The sequence below is a fragment of the Phaethon aethereus genome (genome assembly GCF_964289735.1).
Source record: "Phaethon aethereus genome assembly, chromosome: 15".
Taxonomy (NCBI): Eukaryota; Metazoa; Chordata; class Aves; order Phaethontiformes; family Phaethontidae; genus Phaethon; species Phaethon aethereus.
In genome coordinates this window covers 17538503-17557628 of record NC_138591.1, presented here as the reverse complement: position 1 = coordinate 17557628, position 19126 = coordinate 17538503, and the positions used below count along the sequence as shown (strand labels likewise).

Here is a 19126-nt window from a genome sequence, read left to right as displayed (position 1 = left end):
CCCCGGGCTATATACACCCCAGGTTATATACACCCTGGGCTATATACACCCCGGGCTATACACACCCCAGGCTATACTCACCCTGGGCTATATACAACCCTGGTTATATACACGCCAGGCTATGTACACCCCAGGTTATATACACCCCAGGCTATATACACCCTGGGCTATGCACACCCCGGGCTATATACACCCCAGGCTATATACACCCTGGGCTATGCACACCCCGGGCTATATACACCCCAGGCTATATACTCCCTGGGCTATATACACCCCAGGATATATACACCCCAGGCAATATACACCCCAGATTATATACACCCCAGGTTATATACACTCCGGGCTATATACATCCTGGGCTATATACACCCCAGTTTATGCACACCCCAGGCTATATACACCCCAGGCTATATACACCCCGGGCTATATACACCCTGGGCTATATACACCCCGGGCTATATACACCCCAGGTTATATACACCCTGGGCTACATACACCCCGGGCTATACACACCCCGGGCTATACACACCCCAGGCTATACTCACCCTGGGCTATATACAACCCTGGTTATATACACCCCAGGCTATGTACACCCCAGGTTATATACACCCCAGGCTATATACACCCTGGGCTATGCACACCCTGGGCTATATACACCCCAGGCTATATACTCCCTGGGCTATATACACCCCAGGATATATACACCCCAGGCAATATACACCCCAGATTATATACACCCCAGGTTATATACACTCCGGGCTATATACATCCTGGGCTATATACACCCCAGTTTATGCACACCCCAGGCTGTATGGTTATATACACCCCAGGCTATATACACCCCAGGCTGTGCAGACCTCAGGCTACAGCCCCCCAGCTGACACCCCCCAAAGGTGTGTACCCCAAAACTTACCCCCCCATCTAAACTTACCCCCCCAGCAGCCCCCCACTCCCCACGGGGGGAGGCAGGGACACGTGGCGGTGGGCCCGCCACGAGGGTGGTGCACGGCCGAACCCCCACTTCCCCCCCCAGACCTGTCCCTGTGGAGGTGTGCCCCCCCCTCTTCAGCCCCACAACCACCACCACGAATTTCGCTTCCAGCCAGCAACAGCCCCCCAAAACATGCGAACTAGACCCCGCTACAGGCCGGGACGGGAAGAAAGTCCCAAGGGGGGGAAGAGCAGAATGAGAACGGGGGGCTGGAAATTCGGGTGGTGGAAACAAAGAGGGGACGGGGGGGGCAGGCTGGGGAGGGGGCTGTGCAGCCCGCCGGCCATGAAATGCTGCTGAAAGAAGTCAAATTGCTGGAATCCGTGAAAAATGAGGGGCCGGAAGGGCTGTGGGGCGAGGGGGAGCGGGGGGGGGTTCGGGAGGGGTTCAGGGCTCTCTACCCGCTGGCCCTCGTGCTGTGGGGGCCGGGGGGGGGGTGGTCCCGGGGCCCGATCCTGTGCCAGCATGGGGCAGCGGGGCTGGCCAGGCTGTCAGCTCGGGGTGGGGGGTCCAGCCGGGGAGCCCACAAACAGCCTCCGCCAGGGCCCCAGAGGTGGGGGGGCCCCAGAGGTGGGGGGCCCGCTGTCCCCAGGCAGGGACATGCCCCCTCTGAGGCGTACCCCCGCCCAGTGGGGTGCTCAGCATCCTTGGGGGACTTTCCACCCCCCTCGGCCATCAGGGGGACCGGGACCCCCTTTGGAGCAGCCACCGGAGCTGGGGCTGACCTGGGATGGGGCAAAGCCCCCCCAGCACCCACCATTTCGCCCACCCCTCTAGGGCAGTGGGTGGGGCAGAGCACCCCGGGTTTTCAGCAGAGCTGCACCCACACCACCCACCCCCCAGGCCCCAGGGTGCTTGGACCCACAGGACCCACTGGCCGCCCTGGGCTGGGGGGTCCCGGAGGTCTCTGGGGGTGGTGGGGAGGCCACGTCCCACAGTGGGGCAGAGCATTGTCATCAAATGGGACCTTCAGAGATCACCCGGTCCAAGCCCACCCTGGGCAGGGCCACCTCCTGCTGGGTCCCATCCAGCCGTGCCCCCTGGCCATCTCCGCACCCCCCTCGGCACCTGCTTGGACAGGTCCCCCTCATGCGGGGACCCCAGAGCTGGGTGTCTGCTCCAGGGGGTCTCCCGCTGTGCCAGCGCAGGCGGGGACCAAGGGGTCCTAGACCCACCTGCCACCTATGGGCACCCAGGGCTTTGGGGGGCCATGTCCCCAGGGCTGGAGGAGCTCAGGGGGGCTGTCAAGAAGGGAAGAACAGGGCGAGGGTCCCCATGGCAAGACGGGAGTCCCCATGGCAAGGCAGAGGTCCCCATGACAATGTGGGGGTCCCCATGGCAAGGTGGGGGTCCCCATGGCAAGGCAGTTGTCCTCATGACAGAGCAAGGGTCCTGATGGCAACGAGTGGGTCTCCCTGACAAGGCAAGGGTCACCACTGCAAGGTGGGGGTCCCCACGGCAAGGCAGGGGTCCCCATGGCAAGGTGGGGGACCCCATGACGAGGTGGGGGTCCCCGTGGCAAGGTGAGGGTCTGCACTCGTCGGAGAAGGACCCCATGGGAGGATGAGGCTCCCAGTAGCTGAATGAATGGGTGAGGGTCCCCACAGCTGGGTGAGGGTCCCCATGGCCAGGTGAGGGTCCCTGCCGAAGCCTGAGGGTCTGCGTGTGGCCTGGGGTGGGGGGACTCCTGGGAGGTGTCAGGTTCTTGGGGGGGCGTGGGGGGTCTGAGCCCTATGGAGGGCACTGGAGGGGCCCAGAGGGGCTGAACCCTGGGGTCAGCACAAAGGGGGCCGAGCCCTGGGGGTCCCCGGGGGCCGCTCTGGGGTGGTGACCCCAGGCCGGCCAGGTCACCCCACTCCCCCACCGGCGCAGCCGGGCCCCCGGGCGCGTGCATCCTGCGGGGCGGCGAATGGAGCCGCCGATTGATTCGCGAGGCCGGCTAAAAATAACTTTCAACTCTTCATCCGAGCTGTGAAAAATCCCCCATTGCTAGGCGACGGGTACCGGGAGACAGCCGGCGCTAGGCGACGGCGGTTGCTGCGGCGACGGCACCCGGCGCACTGCGGTCCAGCTTTGGCACCGGTGGTCCGGTTGGAAGGGTGATGCTCGGGCCCAGGGTCCCGCCGCCGTGGGACAGGTCGGGGTGAGACCCTTCAGCCCCCTCCCCAAGGCGGCCGACGGGGCGCTGGCAGTTTGCATAGAGAGGAGTCGCGGAGGAGCGGCGCCGCTCGGCTCACGGCTGCTGGCCTGGTCCGAGCGTGGGGACACCGGCCACCCCATCGCATCCCCTCTGGGGCCCGGAGCTGGCAGGGCTTAACCCCAGTGGGGCAACAGGGACCGGCTGTCACCGCCCCGGGGGTGCCCAGGGTGTGATGGCGGCCAGCGGTGCCTGTCCCCCGAGGCTGGACCAGCTCCCACGGGGGGCCAGGGCATCATGGGGGGGACAAGGGATGACGGGGGGGAAGGAGCCCCAGTTCCCCGGGCGAGGGAGAAAAGAGGTGTCGCCGGGATGAGGCCACTGACCCACACGTCCCCTGCAGCCACCAGCCCCTCTGGCCCCTTTTCCTGTGGCTGTCAGGCGCTGGGGAGGGTGGGGTGAGGGTATGAGTGTGTGTGCGTGCGTGTGCGTGTGTGCACACACAGTCTCCTCCCCAAACCCCCTCCCGGCTGCCAGTGCGAAACCCAACCTGGCTTATGAATAATGGAGGCAGGAGCCAGGCGGCCGCATCCAGGCAGCTCCGTCAGCCTCCCCAGGGCCCGGCCGGGGCAGCCGGCCGAGCTGGCCCCACCGCTCGCATGGGGCTGCGCGAGGGGAAGGCAGAGGGGACGGGGTTAAACACGGCACCTAACCAGTTCCCTCCAGTTTGGCGAGCGGTGGTGAAGCTGGGCCCCCGACCGGGGGTGCTGGGTGGGTGCTGAGCCGGGGGGCAGCAACGGGGCATCCCTTGGCTGCGGGTCGCACCGCCAGCTGCGTCCTGGGCGGGTAAAGCCCCCCGGCACCGGAGCACAGCACCCTGCCCTGGGCGCCCGCAGCACCCCGGGGTGCTAGAGCTGGAGCGACCGTCCCCGCGGCGCCTCGGGGGCTGCCGGCAGGGCCTGAGCCGGCGGCCGGGGCCAGAGGAGGGGTCGGCACCGGCGCCACCAGCCTGCCAGCGCCGGGGGGGAGAGAGCCAGGGCAAGCATCCGTCTGCCCATCCCTCCCTCCATCCCTCCCTCCATCTCTCCATCCCTCCGTCGTCCCTCCATCCGCTCCTCCCTCCCTCCATCCGCTCCTCCCCCTCCATCCCTCCACCCTTCCCTCCCTCCCTCCACCTCTCCATCCCTCCCTCCATCCCTCCATCCCTCTCTCCATCCCTCCATCCACTCCTCCCTCCCTCCACCCCTCTCCATCCCTCCCTCCACCTCTACCTCCATCCCTCCACGCCTCCCTCCTTCCTTCCGTCCCTCCCTCCTCCCCTCCCTCCATCCCTCCATCCCTCCCTCCCTTCCTCCCTCCATCCCTCCCTCCGTCCCTCCTCCCGCCCCTCCATCCCCCCATCCTTCCGTCCCTCCGTTCTCCCACCCACCCACCCTCTCTCCCCCCGCCCGCCCATCCCTGCCCGCACCCCCCACCCCGCACCTCTCCCTCCGCGTCCGCGCCCCGCACCCTCCCCGCCCCGCTCGCCCGGCACCGCCAGCCGGTGCCACCCCCCCCACGATCCCTTCTCCTTACCCGTGTCCGTGGCTCTTTAACAACCTCCGCCGCTGACACGCGTGTGCCCGTGTGCAAACGCGCGTGTGCGTGTGCCAGCAGCTCGCAGCTCCCCGGGCTGGCAGGCAGGAGGGACCCCCCTTCTCCACCCACCTCCACCACCCCGGATCCGGATCCGGCCCCTTTCTCCCCCTCCCTCCCCGCCCCACGCCCCCCCCCCCGTTATTTTTCCCGTTATTGGGGCAGGATCCGGTCCCGTTTCTAACGGGGATCGATTGATTGATTATTAATTTTTTGTTACTATTTTTTTGGGGAGGAGGGTCCCGTTTTTCTTCCCGGCGGTGGGGTTTTTTTTCCCGGGAACCGCGAGAGGACGGGCACACGGCATGGCGTGAGCTTCGGGAAACGGTGCTGGAGGTAAGAAAAAAAATCCCTTGACAAACACAAAGCCGGTGCCGGTGTCGGTGTCGGTGCCGGTGCCGGTTAAACCGGCACCGGCACCAAGACCGGCACCGCAACCCCCCCCACCCGCATCCCGCATCATGGAGCCGCGTTATATAACGGCGGCGGAACCGGCCCCGGGGCTCCCGGTTCGGTGTGTGGGGAGGGAGGGGGGTGTTGGGGGGCACCCCCCCACCTCTCCTTCCCTCTCCCGGTGGTCGTTGATCTTCCCCGTGCCCGGTGATGCCGCCTCTCCCCCGCCCCACATCAGTTTGGGGATCTCGGGGGGGGGGTACGGGGTGGGGGATGCTTTGCAGCAGGGGTTTAGGGGTATGTTGTTGTGGGGATGGGGTCGCTGGGGGGGGATGTTGTTTGCGCCCCCCACCCTGCTACCAGCCTCCAAATTGCCCCTTTGGGAAGGGAAAGGCCCCGGTTGGGATGGGGCCAAGAGGGCTGAGCCCCCAGTGGGGTCCCACAGAGCCCAGCGTGGGGCCAGGGACCCCCCTAGCAGCCTGGGAGGGGGACGAGGGGCCGGGGGCAGGTTGTTTTGGCGGGGCAGGGGATGAGGCTGGGCGGAGGGTCCGCATGCCAGGCCGGCTGGGGCGGGGGGCTGGGTGGGCAGGCTGAGCCCCACGGAGGGGCTGGGGCAGGAACGGAGGAAACAGAGGCACGGGCTTGTGGCAGCAACCAGGCAGAGACCCCCATGACCTCGGCCAAGTTAGGGTCCAGGGGTGCCATGGGGCACCCGCCCGCGGCGGCTCCGGCTCTCGGGCATCTGCTGGTGCTGGCGCGTGCCCGGGCAAGCGAAGGCCGGAGCGTGGCCGTCCCTGTGGCGGGGATGCTCCGGCTCCACCGTCACCCTCTGCCCGCGGTTCAGGGGGGCTCAGGCCCCCTCCGCAGCACCCGGAGGGTCTCAGCACATGGCAGGCGCAGAGCGAGCGCCGTGCTGGCATCTCCCCTCCTCTGGAAGCTGGGTGCTGATTTCACTCCGGCTACCAGGAAGGGGGAGGGAGGGGGTTTGGAGTGGGGAGGACTCGCTCCAGCATCCATTTTTAATGAGCTAGATATCTATTTTTCCCCGAGCTGGCTTCCCCCACATCGATCCCTCTGCCATCCGCTGGGCTCGCTCGCCTCTCCGTGCCAGCGGCTCCGCGGTGGCGGGGAGCGGTGGGACGAGCATCCCCGGCGCCAGGAACCTCCCGCCTGCCCAAATCCTGCTCCTGGGGACGGAGGGACCCTCGCTCGGGCCGGGGTGGCACGTGCGGGAAGGCTGGAGGGGGAAAAGGGTCTCCCCCGTCCCCGCCGGTGGGGTCACCTCTGTGTTGACCATCCCATGGCCGCACTCCAGCCAGGATAAGGGAGGCCGGAGCGGGAGCGCTTTGGGTTTGGGGGCTGGATTCTGTCTTCATGCTCTGTGGGGTCTAAGCTCTGCCTAACTCTGACTCTGGCAGCTCCGGGTCAAAGCCACGTCATCCTGCCCGTGCCTCAGTTTCCCCATCTCCAAGCCGTAGCCCAGTGCTCCCCATCAGTGCCTGTGTGGATGAGCAGCGCCTGGAGCGGGGAAAGGGGGTTTGAGGGGCAAGAGGGTGCTGACGGCGTGGGAGGGAGCGGGACGGGGCGTGCAGGTGAGCAGGGCTCCTTCGGCAGCATCCCCCCGCCGCCAAACCTCTGCCCACATGCCACGGGGACCGGCCACGTTCACCGGGCGCCCCAGGGCCGGCGGAGCAGAGGGGAGGGAGAGCACCTGGGGATGGGGCAGGCAGAAGCCGTTTCTCCAGGGTTTCTCCCTGCCAGAGGTGTGACCCGTGCCCAGCTCCTGGCTGGGGGAAGCGGCCGGGGGTTGCCCGAGGAGCAGGATCAGGCCGGTGCCTTTGCTTCCAGGAGTGCATCTAACGGCTTTTCGGAGCCTGTGTTGGCGTTTAGTCCCTCCAACCCCTGCAGCGGCGAGTCCCGCGGCTGAGTGGCGCCTGCCCACCCCGGCATCCCGTGAGCTTGGCCCCGATGGGCTCCGTGCCGGGCAGGCATTGGCCCCAACCCCGGCTCCCAGCTGGACCCCGAGCCCGGGGGCAAAGGGGCCTCGCTGCTTGTGTGGCCGTTGCCGTGTCTGGAGGGATGAAGGGGCTTGAAGAAGAGGTTGAAGTCGCAGTGGGACCCGGGAGCACATCAGCGGGCAGGGGCTCGGGGGCAGCCGTGGGCCGTGGTTTCCTGGCTCCTCTCTCTTCGCGGGATCTTGTGTTTTTGTTTACTCCTCCCGGCACCCAAAAGGGGCAAAGCAAAGGGCTGTAACGTGCTGGGTGCTGGCGGTTGGGCTCCGGCTGGGCTTGCGGCGGGGGGCCGGGCATGGCACAAGAGGAGCTGCTCCCTCTTCCCCTGGGTCGGTGGGAAGTGGGATGAAGCTTGGTTGGAGCGTGAGCATCCCGCCATGGCGGTGAGAGTCGGGACCTCCGGAGGAGGCTGGAGGAGACAGGCCCAGGGCCACACGCCGAGGTCCAGCTCTGCCCTGCTCTCCACACCCCATGCTCCTCTGGTGTGGGGGATCCCTCCCGAGGGGTCACAGGGTTGCTGGGGGTAGGGAGGCAGGTCAGGGCGTGGTGTCTTTGGGAGATTTGGGTCTCAGCAGAGCCGACAAGCAGCGCTGCGGGAAGGGCTTGTGGCAGCCGGAGGGGACCCCGCTGCTTGTTGCAAGGAAGTTTTGCCTGGCCAGGCCTGAGGGCTGGAGCTCTGCCTCCTCCCTACAGCTGCCCCATGCCGAGGGCTGGGGGGGGCAGGAGCTGTGTCTCCTGGTGCCCCTGGATATGAGCTGTTCCCTCAGCTAGGCAGAAAGTGGCGGGGACCTGAGCAGAGCTTGGCTTTGGCACCTCATCCAGCATTTCCCCGGCTCCCTGGGCCCCACGTAGCCCAACCCCAGCTCTTGCTGTTTGTAAAGGCCGTGGAACCTGCAGGAGAGCGGTGCTGGGGGGTCCCTATCGCCACAGCTCCACTGCCCGGCCACGAGACCCAGCAATGGATTCACCAGCCAGCCCGGCACCATGTGGCAGGAATGGGACTCAAACCCGTTCTTTTCCCTCTTTGTCGGCTGCAAGGTGGAACGAGCTCTTTGGCGTCATCAGGAGCCAACAAGGGAGCAGGAGAGCTGCTCCCAGCCCTCTGGTCTCCCAAGGAGCTCACAGGGTAACCTCAGGAAGGAGTTTCCCGGCTCCCATCACACAAATGGCAGGTCTCCGGGGCCGGGGGGAGTGGTGAGACCCTTCCCCACCACCAATTCCTGGCTCGTGCAGCAGGTGAATACGTAGCACTGAGTTTGGAGCTGTGCTCTGAGCCTCTCTCCCAAGCAAGTGCCGAGCCTGGGAGCGCTGAGCGATGCGTGCACACGCACAGGCAGCTTCTACCCAAACACGCTTGCTCACCCCTCCATCTCTGGCTTCTTCCGCCCATCTCCATTGGTGGCTTCTTCAGGGCCTCCCGCGGCTCCTCGGCATCACCTGGGGTGATCCGAGCCCCACCGAGGGGACCTGCCCTTGGAGGCTGGCGGTTGTATGCCCTCGGCGCTCATGGCACAGGCAGCGGGCTGGCCTGGCAGGATTGGAGCGGGAGGCAGCGCGCATGCTGCTGAGGCGATGGGTCCGGTGGGACGTCTTTACCGCGTGCTTTGGCGGGCAGGTTCAGCCCCCGCAAAGCAAGAGTCTGTGTGGCAGCGGCACTGCTGCTTGGGGGTGCTGCATAGAGCTGAGGGGGGGTCCCTGGGAGCCATGACCCTCAGGAGTGCTGGACTTACCCTCGGCTGTGTGCTCTGCCACAGCACTGTGGCTCGGGCGTGTTTTCTCTGCCTGTAAGAGCAACTTGATTTGCTGCATTAGTAAAAATAGACGGGCTAATGAATTCAGCTGATGCAACCCTCCGCGCGTGTGTGTGCGCGTGTGCGTGTGCTTAGCTGTGTCCCTGCGTGCGTGTGTACGTGCAGCTGAATGCCAAGGCTCCTGCAAGGTGCATCCACCAGCTCCTGGGGCTCTGTCGGGGTGGTTCTGTGTGTCCATGTGTGTCCGGGTGTGCGTATATATCTATATATTTATATATGTGTGTGTATGTGTGTGTGTGCAGGGAGCCGGGAGCGGCGGCTGCTTGCTGCCAGGCAGTGCTCCGTCGCTGAAGCAGTGGCTCGACAGAAATCATTTGGCAGCACCTTGGATTCTGGCAGGGCAGGAACTGGCTCTCGCGGCAGGCGGGGCAGGAGCAGGGACAGTGGAGACCTGGCGGGGCTGCAGCAGGGTCTCACGGGGACCTGGCGGGGCAGTAGTGGATCCTGGGGGGCAATAGTGGATCGGGGGAGGCAATAGTGCATCGTGACAGGGATCTGGCAGGGCAACAGTGGATCCTGGGGGGCAATAGTGGATCCTGGTTGGGCAACAGTGAATCCTCACCAAGGACCTGATGGGGCAATAATGGATCCTCACAGGGACCTGGCAGGGCAATAGTGGATCGTGGCAGGGCAATAGTGGATCCTGACTGGGCAATAGTTGATCCTGGCTGGGCAGTAGTGGGTACTGGTGGGCAACAGTGGATCTGCTGGGGCAATAGTGGATGCTGGCAGGGATCTGGCAGGGCAATAGTGGATCCTGGCAGGGACCTGGTGGGACAATAGTGGGTCCTAGCAAGGCGATAGTGGATCCTCGCAGGGACTGGTGGGGCAACAGTGGATCCTGACAGGGACCTGGCAGGGCAATAGCGGGTCCTGGCAGGGGGCCGCCGAGGCAGGCGGTCCCGCAGTCCGGGCCGCTGTCCGCGGTGCTGAGAGGGGCCGCTGTCCGCGGTGCTGAGCGGGGCCGCTGTCCGCGGTGCTGAGCGGGCCTGCCCAGCGAGCAGGGCCGGGGCCCCGGTGGCTCCCAGCCTGGCCAGTCCGGGGTCTCGGCAGCCTCCGAGCCCGGCTGGTCCAGCGCTCGCCCTTGAGCCCGGCCGTAGCAGGTGACAGTCTGATCCAGCAGGCCTCATCTGCCACAGCCTGGGCGAACACCCACACAGGGGTGGCACTAACAGGGTGACTGATCACCCTGCCCATCTCTTGAGACCCTCATCCCTCTTCACTACCACATGGAGAGGGAAAACTCACCAACGGCTTGGACAAGCTCTGTCTTCATGGCAGCTTTTGTCCTATTCTTCCCAGCAACTTCATCACCTGTGTAATGTTTGTAGTGACAGGCTCTTAGACCCCCTTCTTTCTTCCCTCTTCCTGCGTCAAATCCACCCCCTACCACTGCATCATCGTTCATTGTGGATGACAAAACCCTCATGAATGGAGTGACTTCTCTGGCAATGACGTTTCCTGTGAAATGTGCACCCTGGAGTGAATTTGGGAGACTAAAAGACTTTGCCCTTTGCTTTTGTCAGGTTTCCTCCCACTGTGGATTGGGAGCTGGCACTCCACTGCTGGCAGAGACTTCCCCTGTAAGGTGTGGCCTGCGAGAGCAGAGGGGGGTTGCTGTGGGGAGGGTTGTGAAGCTGGGCCCTTCCCGTGGGATCCCAGAGTAAGGATGGTCATACCAAGTGTTGAACTGTCCTTATGGTGGTGGTGTGGTTGGCCCAGCCACACAATCTGCAAACAGTGAGATGATGGGGAGAAGAGGAAAGGCCAAATCTCTGCTCTCCTGCTGCTTTGGGGTGGTCAAAAAAGCATACAGAGGTGCTCACAGAGCTGCTGGAACATCAGAGGGGCTCTGTATTGACACCTCCAAGGCAGACGGCTTCATATCTCCGTGTCACTCCGCTGTCTCAGTGGGTGGGAGGGAGGGCCTGAGGCAGGGCAGGGTGTGCATTGGGTGTCCCAGCACACAGCAGCTCTCATCTCCACGGGATGAGGTCCTTGTGCTTTGTACGTGGAGCAGTGTGGCCTTGCACGGGAGCCTGGGGAGCTGCTTGGCTGCAGGCAGGGGTTTTCCTGCAGCAGTGGAGGAGGGCAGATCCCAGCGCTGCCCCACAGAGGAGAGAGTCTTATTGGACCCACTCCCCTCTCCAGTCTGTGTGCCCACCCCACCCTCTCCAGGCTGGTGTCCTCCCCCCAGGCAGAATCCAGATCCTTTTGGGGTGGTAGGAACCCCCAGATCTTTCCCCGCCCACTTCTCCAGAGAGATGTGGTCATGTACAGACAGCCTGCCTGCCCGGCCTCCCGCCGCCGCTGCCCGGAGCCTGCCTGTGCCCAGAGGGCCTGAATCTCTGGCCGTCTTTCTGTTGGAAGTGACTTCCCAGCTCATTCATGGTTGGGGATTTCTGTGAGCCAGACAGGCAGCCGCAGCGCCCGGGGCAGGGGGGACCTGGCTCAGCTTTCCAAGGCAGGACTGGGAAAGCTGCTGAATCCACTCAACCCCCCCTGAGCCCGGCCTCAGGGACCAGCCGAGGTCTGAGCTGGTTGTAACCATTGCCAACACCTCCCACTGACTGCATTTCAGTCCGGCGACTTGTCAGCATCTGTCTCCTCCCGTGACTGTCCCCTTGGGCTCCCAAGGCCCGGGGCTGCCCCTCTGCCACCACCTGCCCTCTCCCTGGGGACAAGCCAGCGTGCCGAACAGCTCTGGCTGTGGGATCCGTGCCGGAGCGACAGCCTTCCCGTGCCACCTGCTAATTATCTGTTTGGATTTGTGCTGTATGGCTGTGTTAGACACCCTGGTGCATGTTCTGTTTGCTTCCCTAATTGCTGCCAAGCGCCGAGATGCTGGGTTTAAGTTTTTTCCTTCTTTCCCCTCTTCTTCTCCTGCTTTCAAGTGAATTTAACACACATCCAAGCATCAGAGGCCCAGCTCCTCTGTTGGGCAGCGTGAACGGAGGCAGCAGAGGCTACATCCGAGCGGGGAGCGGCGCCAGACTGTCTGCACGGGGCCAGGCTCGTCCCCAGAGGCTGGGCTCTCGCCATGCCGCTGCCGCTCACACCACGGGAGAGGCTTCAGCAGCTCCCACCAGCCCCGTCCCGCGGTCCCGCTGTGCCGGGGAGGGCATCCCCAGGAGACGCTGCACACTGTATGACCCATGGGGTTTGCCGGCTGTGCCGCTGGCAGCTGCCTGCCACTCCTGAGCTGTTCCATGGCACGTTTCAGGTGGCTGCTTCCCTCCCTGGCTACTCCTGGAGGGCTGGATGAGACCCGGGGGTGCTGTGAGGGTCAAAGAGATGGGCTGGGGGCAGCGGGGGAGCTAGGCTGCGTCCTGCTTGGCAGCCATCCCCCCAAGGCTACATGGAGCATCCTCAGAGCCCACGGAGCTGGGCCATGAGCATCACCGGCCGGGCTGCTCCTCCCTCGGTGCCCCTCCGTCAGGGCCTGGCCATCTCCATCTCAAATGAAGCAGCTCAAATATTTGCATTTCTTTTATCTTGGGTCCGGGGGGGAGCTGGCGATGGAGAGGGTCCTCAAGTCCCATCAGCCACCGCCTGATGGATGTGCCAGCCATCCCTCAGGGCTCGAGGACCGTGTCCCTGTCCCTTGGTCCCTGAGCTGGAAGCCTCTTCGTTGGGCTCCAGCTCCTCGCTGCGTCCCTGGGAGCTGCCAGGAGCCCCTCACACCCGGCAGAGCTTGGCACAGCCCCGGCAAACAGGGTGCAAGCAGGACGGGCAGCGCACCGGCAGGGCCCCGCGCCAGTCACTGGCTGGGGCAGGGGAGGGGGGGGCTGAGCCCCCATCAATTATTCACCTCCGTATTTATAGAGGGAAATATGTTGAATAATGGATGGCAGGGTGTGGCAGGGCCGTTGGAAAGCCGGCCTCGCTGCCGCTGAAATATTTATTGGCCCGGTTTGCTAGGGTGCCGCCCGGCTGGCGTGAGGCTCGGCAAGGCTCCCGGCCGGCATGGGCTCGCCGCCGAGCGCCTGGCTGGCACGGTGAGCGCAGGCAGCTCTGCCCCACTGCCGCTGCCTCCTCTCCCCTCCACAGCAATGCTCAGAGGGCTGGAACATCTCGCTACAACCGTCTCTCCTATGGGGACAGGCTGGGAGAGCTGGGGGGGCTCAGCCTGGAGAGGAGAAGGCTCCGGGGAGACCTTCCTGCAGCTGCCAGGACTTAAAGGGAGCTTAGGAGAAAGATGGGGACAGACTGTTTAGCAGGGCCTGTAGTGACAGGACCAGGGGTAACGGTTTTAAACTAAAAGAGGGCAGATTTAGACTGGATATAAGGGAGAAATGTTTCACAGTGAGGGTGGTGAGGCCCAGGTTGCCCAGAGAGGTGGTGGATGCCCCATCCCTGGAACCATCACAGGTCAGGCTGGACGGGGCTCTGAGCAACCTGCTCGAGTTGAAGATGTCCCTGCTCACTGCAGGGGTTGGACTGGATGGCCTTGAAAGGTCCCTTCCCACCCAAACCCTTCTGTGATTCTACGATCCTGCTCCTGCTCCCATTGGTGGCTGGATCCCAGGCTCAGAGGGGGATGCAGTCATCCGGGGACAAATCTCCATCCATCCCCCATCATGGGGGACACCAGGGCCACGCAGCCCCTCGGAGGACCCCACTCTGTGCCCTGGGCATGACCCCTCTGTGGCCGTGCCCAGCAGCCCGGCACCACCCGCTCCCCCATGCCACCTTCCTCCCTGCACAGGGACCCCCAGCGTCTCCCTCCCCACCGGTGCCACAAAACCCCTCCAGCCCTGCCCGCTCTCCCTGCCCGCTCTCCCTGCCTGCTCTCCCTATCGGGCCAGCAGCCCCTCAGCCCACATCCCTGTGTTGCAGAGAGAGCAGTGGAAGATGTCGAACCCGAGAAACGGCGATACCAAGCCCCCATGTTTGCCCCGCAATGGACTGGTGAAGATCCCCACGCAACCCAACGGCCTCGGCTCCGCCAGCATCACCAAAGGCACTCCCGCTGTGAAAAACCGCCTGTGCCAGCCTTCTTCTGTGCCTGCCATCCTCAGCCCGGCCTTAGCCCACCGCAGCGACCTGCCCATCCCCAGCCTGGCCTCCCCGCTCTCCTTGGCCGCTCTGGCCGGTGTCTCCTCCCCTCCCGGCGCTTCCTTGGTGGGACTGAACACAAGCGAAGGCTCGGAGCAGCCCTCGCCAGAGCGGCTGCCCGGCTCGCCCTCGGAAAGGCAGCTGGTGGTGGACGAGAAGATCCTCAACCGCTTGTTCTGGTACTTTTCGGCGTGCGAGAAGTGCGTGCTGGCACAGGTGTGCAAGGCGTGGCGGCGGGTGCTCTACCAACCCAAGTTCTGGGTGGGCTTGACGCCCGTCCTGCACACCAAAGAGCTCTACAACGTCCTGCCCGGCGGCGAGAAGGAGTTCGTCAGCCTGCAGGGCTTTGCTGTCCGCGGCTTCGACGGCTTCTGCCTTGTGGGCGTCTCTGACCTGGACATTTGTGAGTTCATTGATAACTACCCCCTCTCCAAGAAGGGGGTCAAGTCCATGAGCCTTAAGAGGTCAACCATCACGGACGCGGGGTTGGAGGTAGGTGACCCCAGCGAGATGGCCAGGGTGGAGAAGACGTGGCAATGGCAGGTCCTTCCCAGTGGCCCCGGGGACACAGGCGTGGGCAAAGCTTTCACCGGCCACAAGCAAGGAGCAGGCAGGCAGCACGACCGTCCCACGGGTGCGGGCAGCATCGGGAACCCCTGCCCATGGTCTGGGCGGTGGGGTGGGCTGCAGCCTGCGCTGTCCTCGCAGGCAGGGGGTGAGGATGCTGCCGGGGGAGGGAGGTGTCATCCCTGCTGCCTGCTGATGCTGCCTGTGGGTGCTGCCCTCACCCATCCCCGTCAGGAAGGCAAAGCCGCGTTGAGGTGGCCCTGCCGCAGGGTGGGTGCGCTGGCGGGCGGGGAGCAGGGCCCAGGGGACAGGGACATCCCCGCTTGGCTGACTGGGCCCCAGGGCCCCAGATGGAGATGGGGCAACTCACGGTCCCGCACGGGGCTGGGCAAGGTCCCCACCGAGGTCCCCTGCCCCATGCCATGGCCAAACACAGCACCAGCTGCGCCGCAGCCGCATCCTGCTCGAGCAGTGCCCGGGCTGGGAGCGGGCATTAATCCCGCCAGCAGCATGGGGTACGGAGCAGGCGCTGTGGCCGGGGTCCCTGCCTGTCCCCTCCTGTCCCCCACGGATGCTGGCATGTCCCGGAGTAGGGCGCTGCTCTGGCGCTGGTGGGGGGCCGGGGGGAAGACTGGACCCACGCAGGGCTGGGGGCAGCGGGAAGAGCCCCAAGAAGCTCAGAGGGAGCCGGGGTGGGGGCGTGGGGCTGTGTGGGGCAGGCAGCGGTGCCCACCGCGCCCTGACCCCCGTGCCCCTCGGCAGGTGATGCTGGAGCAGATGCAGGGCGTGGTGCGGCTGGAGCTGTCCGGCTGCAACGACTTCACGGAGGCTGGGCTGTGGTCCAGCCTCAACGCCCGCATCACGGCGCTGAGCGTCAGCGACTGCATCAACGTGGCCGACGACGCCATCGCCGCCATCTCGCAGCTCCTACCCAACCTCACCGAGCTCAACCTGCAAGCCTACCACGTGACGGACACGGCACTCGCCTACTTCACTGCCAAGCAAGGCTACACCACCCACACCCTCCGCCTCAACTCTTGCTGGGAGATCACCAACCACGGCGTGGTCAACATGGTCCACAGCCTGCCCAACCTGAGCGTCCTCAGCCTCTCAGGCTGCTCCAAGGTGACGGACGACGGCGTGGAGCTGGTGGCCGAGAACCTGCGGAAGCTGCGCAGCCTTGACCTCTCCTGGTGCCCTCGCATCACCGACATGGCCCTGGAGTACATCGCCTGCGACCTGCACAAGTTGGAGGAGCTGGTGCTCGACAGGTACGGGGCCATGCTGAGCCGTGCTGAGCTGTACTGTGCCGTGCCAAGGCGTGCCAAGGCATGCCAAGGCATGCCATGTCACACTGGGACGTGCTGAGCCATGCCATGCTGTGCTGTGTCAAGCCCATGCCATGCTGTGCTATGCCGTGCCATGTCAAGCCATGCCGAGCCATGCCCAAGCATGCCATGCCGTGCCAAGACATGCCACATCATGCTGAGCCATGCCGAGGCGTGCTATGCTCTGCTGTGTCAAGCTGGAGATGTGCCATGTTGCACCATGCCGAGCCACGCCACGCCACAACATGCCATGCTGAGCCATACCAAACCGTGCCAAGGCATGGCATGTCATGCCAAGCCATGCCGAGCCATGCCATGCCACACCATGCCAAGCCATGCCAAGCCATACCGAGCCATGCCATGCCATGCCATGCCATGCTGAGCCATACTGGAGGCCGTGGGTGCAGCTTGGGGGCCGTGGTCTGGGGACACCCATGGATGTCCCGCTCCCGGCCAGCCCTGACACCCTGTGTTGCCGGCAGGTGCGTGCGGATCACCGACACCGGCCTCAGCTACCTGTCCACCATGTCGTCCCTGCGGAGCCTCTACCTGCGCTGGTGCTGCCAGGTAGGTGGGGAAACGCAGCCGGGCCCGTCCCGGCTGGCGCGGCGGGGAGGGCAGAGGGGCTGGCCCCTCCCTGGGGACGGTGGTGCTCAGGATGGGCACCCCGGGCCGGCTGGAGCCCCCATGACTTGGTGCTGGGCAGAGGGGAAGGGACGGGGTGAACTTCTGAGCTCAGCAGGACTCAGCCTCAGCACCCTGCCCCAGCACCCAGCACCCAGCACCCCCTGCCCAGGCACCCCGCCCCAGCGACGCTGAACCCCCCAGTGCTGCGGCGGCCGCGGAGCCCCCCTCATCCCCCCGCCTGCTCCCGCTCCGTTTTCTTTTCCAGGTGCAGGACTTTGGCCTGAAGCATCTCCTGAGCATGGGCAGCCTGCGCCTCCTCTCGCTGGCCGGTGAGACCCCCCGACTCGCTCCCCTGGGACTGGGGTGCCCGGGTCCCCATGGGGCTGGGGCATGGGGCTGGGGACAGCCAGCATCCCCCCATCCCCAGCATGGCGACAGCCACCCGCAGCCAGCCCAGCTCCCCGGGGATGGGTCCCGCGGCCGAGTTCTTGGGGTACTGGGTTATTTGGGGTGCTGGGTCTTTTTGGGGTGCTGACTTTTTTTGGGGGTGCTGGTGTTTTGGGGCTGACGGTGCGCCCTGTCCGCTTGCAGGTTGCCCCTTGCTGACCACCACGGGGCTGTCGGGGCTGGTGCAGCTGCAGGAGCTGGAGGAGCTGGAGCTCACCAACTGCCCCGGGGCCACCCCGGAGCTCTTCAAGTACTTCTCGCAGCACCTCCCGTGCTGCATGGTGATCGAGTAGCGCCCGGTCCAGCCGCCCCGCTCCCGCTCCCGCGCCCACCCCGCCGCCGCCCCGTCGGACGTCGCCCGCCCCATTTCTTTCCGTCTGCTGGGGGGAGACGCGAAAGACGCCGTCGATTACGACCGACCCCGGATGTGTGTGTGTCCCCCCCCGCCAACGTCGACGTGGGGCTCTTGGGGGGAGATGGGGGACGGTGTCGCCTGTTGCTGGAGCCCCCCACCCCCGGGTACCCTGTAAATTCCCCCCGTGCCGCCGCCATTGCTCGTCCTCCTCCCGGTCTCCTGCCACCCCCTTCCAGATGGATGAACGGACATCACGGAAACCCAAAGCGGGAAGGCGACGGCAGCGTGACCCACCCCCCGGGCCGCATCCTGCTCCCCCCTGCCCCAGCGCCCAGCAGGCGCACGGCCCCGCTGCCACGGATGCTCCCGGGGATGGGCGAGAGGAGGAAGCTTCTTTTTAGCACCCATGGGTGGTGGTGGAGGCTGGATGGCTCCCCTCACACCCCCGGAGCGGGTCACCAAGCCGCCCCTCGCCCATGCTGCGCGTCCCCCCGAGCCCCCGGCCCTGTCCTTGGGGTGCCCGGCGCTTTCTCCTGGTCCATAGGACGTTTTTCGCCGCCCGCCCGCCCGCCGCCCTCGCATGCTCGCTTGCTTCAGTCTCGTGGTACGGCAGGCTCCGGGGGACCTGGGGGGGACGGCGGCAAGCGGTAGCCCCCAGCCGGCCCATCCGTACGGCTTCACCCCGGCCGGATCCTGCCCCGGGAGCCAGGCTTTCCCGGCAAGCACCCCCTCCCACCCTGGGGACCCCACTGGGCCCCAGTTCTCGTGGGGTTGGTGGGGTGATGCCGGTCCCGGCGGGATGCCGACGCCAAGGAGTGACCCATCCGGCTGGGACGGGACACGCCGGGGGACCGGGGCCGGGTCCGAGCCGCCGCGGGGGACACCGGGGGCGCAGAGCGAAGGTGGGAGGCGGCACCTCAGGACACGCTGCCGCCGCCGCCGCCGCCGCCGCCGCCGCCCTTCCAGCCGGAGAGCCGTCGCCCCGACGCCAGCGGCAAGCGGGGGGCCGGGGTGACCCCTGGGCCGGGCCGAGCCGGGCACGGTGCTGGGGTGCCCACGGAGGGGGCTCAGTGGCCGTCCCTGGGGCGTCACGGACACGGGCATGGACACGGACACGGACACGGACACGCTTTCGGTTTGTTCTGCCTTTGTACCGGCCGGGAAGGAACTGCTGCACCACCTGCCGCCTCCGCTCCCTCCTTTGTCCAAAACGCCCCGTTCTGGCCCCAAAATGACACGAAGACGCTCGTGGCGCTGGAAGGGGGTTTGGGGTGCACCCGGAGCCAGCGGGTCCGTGGGGCAGAGTGGCACCGCTGGGGCACGGAGCACCCCGGCACGGTGGCAGCCAGGGTGGGGGGCTGCCTGCACCCCCAGACCCACCGGTGTGCTGCCACGAGTTGCCCACAGGACACGGGTGCCAGGGGTCGGGGTGTCCGGGCGGGGGCCGGGGACAGGCAGGGCCGTGGCACATGGGTGTCCCCCCACCCCTGCCGGTGACGGCGGCAGAGCCGGGGGGTGCCATCAGCCCGGCGCACCCCCGCGGTCCCACATCGCATGGGCAGCCCCAGCACAGCCCCAGCCCCAGGGCTGGGGTGTCCCCATAACCCCTCCACACCGCCCCATGGCAGTGCACCCCCACGCCGCCCCACTGCACCCCCAGACCCCCCATTGCACCCCCAGACCCCCCACTGCACCCCCAGACCCCCCACTGCGCCCCCCCCGCACACCCATCCCCCCGTGTAGCCCTGTATCTCCCTGTATAGTC

General features: G+C 65.8%; 1 protein-coding gene across 1 annotated transcript; it reads left to right on the top strand.

Annotated features, from left to right (window-relative positions):
- Window positions 1-13833: 13833 nt before the first annotated feature.
- FBXL16 (F-box and leucine rich repeat protein 16) lies at window positions 13834-17299 on the top strand (the record flags this gene model as incomplete). The annotated part of the gene is made up of 5 exons (XM_082006594.1): window positions 13834-14529; window positions 15367-15875; window positions 16415-16499; window positions 16825-16888; window positions 17151-17299. The coding sequence occupies 5 exons, from the start codon at window positions 13834-13836 to the stop codon at window positions 17297-17299; spliced, it is 1503 nt and encodes a 500-aa protein (XP_081862720.1).
- Between the last annotated feature and the right edge of the window lie 1827 nt (window positions 17300-19126).